The sequence below is a fragment of the Typha angustifolia genome, chromosome 15 (assembly GCF_048772165.1).
Source record: "Typha angustifolia cultivar Huaian chromosome 15, ASM4877216v1, whole genome shotgun sequence".
In the NCBI taxonomy this organism is placed as follows: domain Eukaryota; kingdom Viridiplantae; phylum Streptophyta; class Magnoliopsida; order Poales; family Typhaceae; genus Typha; species Typha angustifolia.
In genome coordinates, this window is record NC_133253.1 from 18350873 (window position 1) to 18360730 (window position 9858).

General features: G+C 36.3%; 1 protein-coding gene across 7 annotated transcripts; it reads right to left on the reverse strand.

Annotated features, from left to right (window-relative positions):
* Nucleotides 1-16: 16 nt before the first annotated feature.
* On the reverse strand, nucleotides 17-9796 carry LOC140777244 (uncharacterized). Of its 7 annotated transcripts, none has more exons than XM_073121227.1 (10): nucleotides 8067-9796; nucleotides 7353-7970; nucleotides 4517-4695; nucleotides 4078-4163; nucleotides 3913-3997; nucleotides 3767-3823; nucleotides 3601-3658; nucleotides 2992-3077; nucleotides 491-2713; nucleotides 17-393 (listed from the first exon to the last, which is right to left on the reverse strand). In XM_073121227.1, the coding sequence occupies exons 3-10, from the start codon at nucleotides 4595-4597 to the stop codon at nucleotides 367-369; spliced, it is 2703 nt and encodes a 900-aa protein (XP_072977328.1). In that variant the 5' UTR covers nucleotides 4598-4695; nucleotides 7353-7970; nucleotides 8067-9796; the 3' UTR covers nucleotides 17-366. The 7 variants fall into 7 exon arrangements, with proteins under 7 accessions (XP_072977328.1, XP_072977323.1, XP_072977327.1 ...); XM_073121222.1 differs by having other exon boundaries at nucleotides 19-404; XM_073121226.1 differs by having other exon boundaries at nucleotides 20-404; nucleotides 3955-3997.
* Nucleotides 9797-9858: the final 62 nt, after the last annotated feature.

The window sequence follows — 9858 nt, forward strand, 5'->3', positions numbered from 1 at the left end:
ACTCGAGATTAGCTCTACTTTTAGTATATACGACCTCAATTGTTTCTGTAAAGAACAAAAGGATTTAACCTCTACACCTTAGCTCTTTCTTAATTAATGTACAGTAAGAAAAGAAAGGATTTCTGATACATGGGACTTTGACATTCTTTTTATTCCCATGCATCTCGTCAACAAAATGTGCATGGGAGACGTGAGTCCGCCAAAACTAATCAGCAAGATATGAAGCCATAGTTGTCAGAAACACCGCTTAGTATATCTTTCAATCAGGATTTCTGGTGTGCATCTGTTACTAATTTATTTCTGCAGAATGGGGACTCCGATGGAGCAATGAGACCCAGACTTTGCATCACCCTAATCTGCCGTGCACTATGATCTCCTGCATTTTCCTGCGCCCTACATTCAGTCTGATGGATTCATTTAAGTTATCACATGGATGTTGGAAGACAAGTAAGATGGGAAAAGCAGATTACATGAAGGAAATTCTACTTACAGGAGTGGGGGCCTCTGTAATTAGATGTTTCTTAACATCATTCTTCTCTGTCAGTTTGAAACCATTTTGCTTCATAGCTTTGACTTCTGAAGTCCCAGATTTCACCTTCTTTGGATTCACCATCTCTCCCAGCTTCTTCCTTATATCCTTTGAACCTCTAGTACTAAAATTTTCTGCTACCTCTAAACTATCATCTCTTTGTTTTGATTTCTCTGAACCATCTTGTTCTGTGCTTTTGCATTTGGGTGTTTTATCTTTAGAATTTTCACACTTCTCTTCCTTGATGTCCCTTAGCTTTAGGGTTGTAGAATTATCTTGTGTCTTCTTTCTGATTTTCCTTGTTCCACTTACTGCCTCCACATCATGCATTCGAGCATCATGTTGCTTAATGCATTTCCCTCTCAAAGTTATAACCTTTTCACTTACTTGTTCATCATAGTCAGTATGCTTCCGTTTTCTGCAGCCATCTTTTTTTGCTTTTTCAGTTTCAGAAGCTCCACTCCTCGTCTTCACTCCTGAACTAATACTAGTCTCTTCAATAACTTTTTCCTCAACATCATTCTCGTTTTGTTTTCTAAAGCTGTCCTCTTTTGTGTTTTCAACATCAGAAATTACATTCCTGACCACTTCCATATCACCATCAGACCTCCCCCCGACTTCACTTTTTTCGAATATTCTACCTTTGAATATTACATCTCTAACCATTGCTCTTATCTCTGCATCTCTGGCTTTACTCTTAAGTAGCCTTAAGCCATCTTGCTTTTCATATTCAGTTCTTGCAATTACATTTCTTGCCTTCTTTGCCACATTTCCCTTAGCCACCTTATCTTGCTTTGCTTTTACATTTCTAAGGGGGAAAGCTTCATTCTTAACTTTATCTGTCATCTGTTCCTTGGAATTAATACAACTTAATCGTCTAACGCCATCTTGCTTTGTGTCATTGGTTACAGAAATTCCATTTCTTGCCAGTTCTGTAGTAATTTGCTCTCCAGGGATGCCTTCTTTCATACATTTCTTCTCGGATATAGCACTGATACGACTTGATCGCCTTATACCGTCTTGCTTTGTGTCTTCAATTACAGAAGTTCCATTTCTTGCCATTTTTGAAGTAATTCGCTCTCCAGGCATGCCTTTTTTCATACATTGGTCTTCAGAATTAGCATTAATACGACTCGATCGTCTTACACCATCTTGCTTTGTGTCTTTGGTTACAGAAGTTCTATTTCTTGTCATTTTTCTACTAATTTGCTCTCCAGGTGTGCCTTCTTCCATACTTCTGTCTTCAGAAATAGTATTGATATGACCCGAGTGTCTTAAACCATTTTGCTTTGTGCCTATGGTTACAGAAGTTCTATTTCTTGTCATTTCTGTAGTAATTTGCTCTCCTGGTGTGCTTTCTTCCATACTTTTGTCTTCAGAAATAGCATTAATACGATCTGATTGTCTTACACCATCTTGCTCTGTGTCTTTGATTGCAGAAGTTCTATTTCTTGTCATTTCTGTAATAATTTGTTCTCCAGGTGTGCCTTCTTTCATACTTTTGTCTTCATAGATAGCATTAATACGACCGGATCGTCTTACACCATCTAGCTTTGTGTATTTGGTTACAGAAATTCTATTTCTTGTCATTTCTGTAGTAATTTGCTCTCCAGGTGTGCCTTCTTTTATACTTCTGTATTCAGAAATAGCATTGATACGACTAGATCGCCTTATGCCATCTTGCTTTGTGTCTTTGGTTACAGAAGTTCTATTTCTTGTCATGTCTGTCGTAATTTGCTCTCCAGGTGTGCCTTCTTTCATACTGTTGTCTTCAGAAATGGCATTAAGACGACAAGATCGTCTTACACCACCTTGCTTCGTGTCTTTGGTTACAGAAGTTCTATTTCTTGTCATTTCTGTCGTAATTTGCTCTCCAGGAGTGCCTTCTGTCATACTTTTGTCTTCAGAAATAGGATTAATACGACTAGATCGTCTTACACCATCTTGCTTTGTATCTTTGGTTAAAGGAGTTACATTTTTTGCCATTTCTATAGCAGCTTGCTCTTCAGGAGAGCCCTTTTCCATACTTTTGGCTTCAGAAACTTTAATCTGAATCTTTTCTGCCTCCACTGGTTTTCTCGCAATGACCGACTTTACCTTTTTCTGCCCCAAAGATTTATTCCTTACGTCATCTTTCTCTTTCTGTTCGTAACGCACTTCTGATTTATCTAATGTAGCCTCTGGCTAGAAGCAAAAGATTTAAAGTTAGGAGGAGTTGTCTAGACATTTTCTAAAACCATGGGAAAGATTTTTTTTTTTCACTACAATAGCCTAAATAAAATATAAAGATTGTGTCCAACCTAATGTCCCACTCTTGTCATTGCCAATATTTGATCTATCAATAGTTGGCAATGACTGAGATTTTCATCTTGTAAGACTTGGTAAATTATACCAGTTTCAATACATATGAAAAAAAACAGTCATGATAATATGATACCATATATAATGGTATGAGCACTCACAGAGGCAGAAATAATTGCTTCTTGGTTACTCTCTATGTTATCTTGCATCTGTGTTTTGCCTTTAGAAGATTCTGCAGCACCACCATCTGCAAAATCATTTAATTGTAAAGCAACATATGCAGAAAAATGATATAATTTGTGTTCTCCAATTGAATGAACAATGGAATCTGCCAGGTTAAATGCGCCGTGCAGAGAAACATCCACAGAATCCTACATACAAACAATTTATCACTAAACCAGAGAGGTACTGGATTGATAAATTTTGTCAAAACACCCTTTCTCAATTCCATCCAGTCTTAAAGAATAATACAATGACATTCCGTTGGACACCAGTACATTACTTTACCAGAATCACAAGTGAACATTTTATCACTGGACTCGAAGTGGGAGTAGATTGACAATTTTTGCCAAATAATAACCTTTCCCAGTTCTATGCAATTTAAAAGGAAGAATACATTGACAATTTAGTGAATGCAGCCTTCAAAAGTATAATCACATAAAGCAAGGATGAAACGAACAAACTATAAAAGAGCATCTTCTGCGTGAAGGGGTGCGAGAAAATATCGGAGACATAAAAGAGCAGCAATCAAAGTACAATGATTTGCTGACCTTTGAATTCAATAAGTTTTCTCTTAGATGTGCCACCAGATTTCAGAAGAGACTGATCCTGTAATCACACAGTTTAATATGTGTAATTACTATCCTCATCATGCTCTTATTGCAAATTATGTTTGAAGAAATAAAATCTCGTTATACCGGGTGAGGAAAACAATACCTGCTTCAGAGATTTCTGAAATACTTCTCTCATAGTCTTATTCTCTTGCTTCAGCATCTGCACAGATTCAACTCATATGAAATTTTGACTTGATATAAGACCAGAAAAGTATAAGATACCATAACCAAAGATGCAGAAAGTAAAACCAAGGTCAAGTTATCTTCATGAGCTGCAAAATTAGAGCATACACTCTCAAACTCAGCACAGCATTTCAAAATGTCCACGTACAAGCTGCAAGAAGACTAAAATATTGAATAACCTACCAAAACTAAATATAAGGAAATCAAACACCTACAAGAAGGACCACTCACTAATCATATGTTCCATACAGCCGAACTAGGGATTCATCTATCACGGTCTTTTGTGGTTTATCACCAACACTTTCTTCATCAAGAACCTTTTAAACAGAGGGAAAAAAAGAGATAATATAACATTTAGGAAATTTTGCAAAAATTCCTATGTGGTACTAAGAAACCATGTCCTTTGACCAATAACTCCCAATTCATCTGTATACATTATTGTTTTTATTCATAATTGTGAGATCACCTTAACCAGATTTCTAGTTTATGAAAATCCTTTCTGTACACATCTGTAACTGTGAACCAGAGAAAAGGCTATTTTGATTGCATGTGTGGTACTGACATTATTTTTTAGGATTTACATTTCAAGCTAACGCATAACAGAGCACGTCCTGATTCAGAAGGATAAAGCAGAAACAGAAATGCACTTGATCTTGATCTATCTATATACCTGAGCTGGCCACCATGAGTCATGGATTTTGATCCATGTTATATCACCTGGTTTGAACTGACGTCTCGACTGCAAATCCATATGTTCAGCAGCTTCCAGGCCATCAGTTGGATGACATTTGACGTTTGTCAATTTGTTCTTTGTCGCTAAGTTGACTTAAACAACCAGAGCACAGGCACCTAAATTACATAAAGCTTGCATTACTCATCATGTTATGGTTATACTGCGTCAAATATAGGAGAATCGAGAATCAAAAAAAAAAAAAAAAAGGATTTGTCCATCACAGAGACATCAATTAATATTTTTAAGAATGTGGCTACTTCTGAGTACATCAAAAAGATCCTTGGGCATATATTAGCCTAAGCGATTCAATTCCTGGGCATGTAAATAAGGTCTAATTTCGTCGAGGTCGTGTATGCAAGGTCATATGATATACAATGTGAACAAGGACTACTTCAATCCTAGGGAATATATGCAACAGAATGCTTGCAGCTCAGCTTATTAGTGAAACAACATTAAGCGAGGTCGTAGTTGAAATAAAATAAGACTACTAGATGACACCATTATCTTCCGATTCTTTTCGCAAACATCCTTTTCTTTTGTGACCTCGCATAAAAACACCAACCAGATGACACAATAGCAATAACACAAAGATCGGGTCATTTAACGCAGCACAAAAAAGAAGGAGAGAATGATCGGCTTCTTTCGATGAAACAAAAGGAGAAAGAACGGAAAGGAAAAGGAAAACAATGAAAGGAACCGAGAAGAGGACTGAGAGTGAGTGCGTGAAGCAGAGCATCTATGAAGAAAGAAACCTAGCTGAGAACTGAGAAGGAGGAGGGGAGAAAGACGACGGAACTCCACCACATCGGGCTGGGTCTCGCCTGAGAGGCGTCTCTCTCTCTCCCCTCTAGTGGGTAGAGGAGAGGTCTAGTGGGTTTTTCCTTTGTTTATGCGTTGCCCGAGGAAGAGCACAGTGCCAAGCCGCTGCATAGATCAGTCATGCGACACGCAGCAATCAGCCGGACTTTTCCAGTTCTGAGAATCATTAGCACACGTTGCGGGGGGGGGGGAAGAGGACGCTTAATACTAAAATAGTCTACGGCACTGTAGCCCTAAGTTACTTTTAAATAAAAATATTAAAACATTTATTTTATAAAATATTTAACTATTCAGTATTTTATATTTCGAAAATACTAAAAAGGTGATCATTTTATCAAAAAAACCTAGAAAATAAAATTTAGAAAAGTTATGATCGTTTTTACGATTCTAAGCGCAGTTGGCTAAAAAATCACTACATTATTACAACTTATAAAACTTTTTAATATCTTCACTGTGATATTTTACCTAAATTGGATAATTGGTTACAAAGTTTTTTTTCTATATATTTTTATCTTTTAATATTTTTAATAATAAAACACTTATCTTTATAGCATTTTATGTGTATCCTCTTTTTCTAATAAATCGTTAAATTATTCTGTATTTTTTTCAATGAAAATACTGATCTAATTAGTATTTTACTTTTGATTAAGTAAAACATTTAATAATTTAGCATTTAAGGACTACAAAAAAATAGACCCTTCTTGTTTAAAATTTAAGTCATTTCAGTAAATAAAATTAAAAATAAGTTTACTTTTGATCAAAAACTGTAGGGGTATCTTTTATGTCGATTTAGTGTAATTAGATGTAGATTTAATTTCGTCTGGTCCTTCCAAAACTTTTTACCAAACACACTTCTCAAATTAGCATATAACGTTATCTTTCCTAGCGTGCTTTATTCGCCAGAAACGTATCCACTCGAAGGAAAAAAAAAAGGTTTTACCCGTAAAAAAGGAACTTTGCAAACATTCTAAACATCAATATTTATTTTTATCATTTAAGAGCCCCGCTAAATATGAACTAAATAAAAAAATTAATCATTCATAAATACAAAAACATTTAGGCATCACCAAATTCTAGTCAATATATTAAACCGTTTATTTTAGATATCAAGTCATATGCATCGTCAAACTATTACTTAAAATTAGTTGATATATTACTTCAAACCATTATTCAGCCAAATTACTCTTCCAAGCCACCGTACTATCAAACTACAGAATGACTAAACTATCAATAATTTTCTTCACAATATTTGTTTGAAATTAGAATGGACTCTACAACCTCTTTAGTCATCCTTGCGTCATATGAGAGGTAACTACCAAACTTTACAAAAGTTAGTTTCTTAAACATCATCCTACACATTGATGTAGGTTTTATATAACAAAAAGAAATTGTAGAGGGTACATAAGTTGCTACATCATTCTACAGTTTGTATTCATAAGTATAGGATTGCCCAAAAAGAAATATTTTGATGAGTGACTAATAATAACAAAGCCAAATATTTTGGTCCGGCGAGTAACCTATTGGGTCCAGAACCATGGCAGTTAATCGCTCATCAATGTTCAACAAACAATCCTACATTTAGGTTCCAAATCTTGTATTCAGAGTGATGGAGAAAAAAAAACTTAGTCAGCACATCAACAGGATAAATACAAAGGCCACTGTCTAACTTGACACTAGCGCTCTATTACATGCATATCTATTTGTTCTCTGCAAAGCTTAAGAGAAGATTAACACAACATATGTTCCAACGCTCTTGCTAATCTTTGCTTTAACCATGAAGATGCATAAGAGCTACATCATAGGAAGCTATCTTAACTATAATATGGATCTGTGAGAGAAATACTGTTACTTTTATACAAGATAAGAACTAGAGAAAATATCTTTAATGATTGAAAAGAATTCGTTATGGACAAGAATGTTTTCCAAGTGCACTTGGATAAACTCTGGGTTTTACCTCAATTTTCTCCTGATGTGTGTACCTTGTCATGCTTCAATCGTTCAGTAAGCTGTGCATCAAACACAGAAGCATAAAACAAACCCAGAGAGCTCACCAGTTTTAGTCAATTTTCTGAAAAATTTCGCAATGGCAGATTCACTGATGGCCAAACCATTACATATAGTATGAAGAGGAATTCCATAAGTTCAGAGAAGTTGCTTCGAACTGACAGAGAAGGTAAAGATCAAAAGAATGGAAGTTTTATCTCATGTAGCAAAGTCAGCTTACATCTCTGCTTAGGAAACAGAAGAAAAATTGGGAATTAAGGGGATGATGTAAAGTAACAATGTTTGCCTGAAAATAAGTCAGATTGTGATTAGTTCATTAAAATTTTGTCAGTTGCCCTGCAAAATATCCCCAACTTTGAAGGAGGCAATTATTTGATTCCCGGACAATATCAAAATTTCTTAGAGCAGATATATGCGGATAAGGCATTTACCTGTATTTTGACAGCCAAGATTAATTTGGTGGTAAGACAGACTATAAAGAGATTATACATAACAGGACCCAAGACGTGGCACCAGAAGTCCATGATCACAAGAAATGAAATCACAGAGGTATAAAGATATCAGTAACCTGTGATTATAGTATAGATTTTAAGAACCAATGAAGCAATAGAATTATAAGACTATATCAAGTGTGAATATGATAAAAAAGAAAAAGAACACTCACCAGTACATCTGAATCAAAGACACAAAAACCAGCTCACTTCTAAGAATTTCCAGCTCTTCTTCTCTCCAGTTCATACTATCCATTTTGCGTTGCCTATTTCTGGAACGTATGATGACCAGATTTTATAGAATATATACCTCCACAGTGCTTATATAACACATATTTCAGTTTACTTGTGCATCAATTAAAAATAGGAGTCACCTAACATGAAGGAAGATGACACAATAGAGGGAGGGAGTATTTACTTCAGTCTCTATATCTCCCTTTCTTGCCAGATCTTTCCACAATTTTTGCCACTCCTGACATTCAAAGTCACCCAAGATTACTGGAGGTCTTCATAAGTGGTGTGCTTCAATGGTACCTACTCAGTGGTTTGAGGCTTAAGAGAGAGGACAAAAAGGCAAAAGCATAAAAAAAGAAGAAACAACTTCACATAAGTAGGCTACCATCAAGACCTTTTCAACTTCAATCAGGGTCAATCTTACCCAGATCCTCTTCTAAGCCAGATTTCTCTCATTTGGCATTGATCTTTATCTTCATCTGCTGAACCAACCCAGAAAAAATTCTTCCTCACTTGTTCATCAATGAGGAGGCTCAAGCAGCTATTGATTAGATGACCAGCACAAGGCAATATAATCATAAGAAACTTTCAAGCCAGTAAATATCCATGATCTTCGACGGTTATACAAATTGAGTCTTGAGATGGGGAATTCAGTATTTTATATCATGTCTACTGTGCTTAAAAAGCAACATCAGGTCCAAGGAATTCAGCATCCAATTGTCATGTCTATTGCTCCGAAGAAGCAAGTTCAGGTCCAAGTACTAAGGATTAAAAATAGATAAATTAACTCCTGAATCTTCTCACTGATGCAATCTTCCATCTAAACCCAATAAACAGTCACTAAGTGATGGTCATGAATTGTAACTAATTCAATCATGATAAATAGAACTGATTGTCAAGTAGAATCATGTCCGCGAGCATTGCAGAAATACGTACTTGCAAAAATAGTCATAGGTTACCATAAGCTCATACCCATTTAAAGATGAGCACTTCCTCTTGTGCAACAAATTACCATTCACCGAAAGGTCATATTTCTACTTTTTCATCCAATGAGAATCTCCAATCACATTCCGTCATCAAATGATGTTCCACTGTTCAGCCACCAAGATACAAACCTTCCTTCAAAGGCAAAGTCTCATAAATCCCCAAGAAGCTACATGGTCAATCAACCCTCATCACCTGTTATCGACCATTACAGGCCTTGCCGCATACCTGCCAAATTCTTTTTACCTTGAACTACGAGATTCACCCAATTCCTCAGACCCATGGCACAGCCTTCTTATTAGACGTGAAAGGACCCAACTTTACTGATCTGCTGTTCTCGGATACATTTACATTCCCCTCCTGCATAGAAGTCGGGGTAGTTAGTCAATAGTGAGGGGGCAGCGAGGAGCTTGTCAGTGCCGCCCATGACCACAAAGCTCTTGCAACCCATGAGGTTGCCGTGAGTGGGAAAGAATGGCATAGTCCTGAGTACTTAAACAAATTAAAAGGGGTCTAAGTGTGGCACAAAGAATAACTTTCTCGGGCAGAGGACGAGTGAGTATATTTGTCTTCTGGTGAACGAATGCTTTTCCAGCCATAATCAAATCCCAAACATAAACTCCACCAGAGATCGAATTGCTAGTCTTCTGTTGATGGCAATCGGCCATGGTCGACATCTTTCACAGTTGAAGGTGCTTTATGAGGAGAATAATGATTAAAAACATCCCAAACATCGAACCACAAGAC

What these genes read in the sequence shown, in the direction of transcription:
- LOC140777244 (XM_073121222.1), bottom strand. Translation starts at nt 4,597, where the DNA reads ATGGATTTGCAGTCGAGACGTCAGTTCAAACCAGGTGATATAACATGG. An exon ending in TTCAGAAATCTCTGAAGCAG is followed by an intron (nt 3,659 to 3,766) that starts GTATTGTTTTCC and finishes GTGTGATTACAG; the next exon opens with GATCAGTCTCTTCTGAAATC. An exon ending in TTACAGAGGCCCCCACTCCT is followed by an intron (nt 405 to 490) that starts GTAAGTAGAATT and finishes TGAATCCATCAG; the next exon opens with ACTGAATGTAGGGCGCAGGA.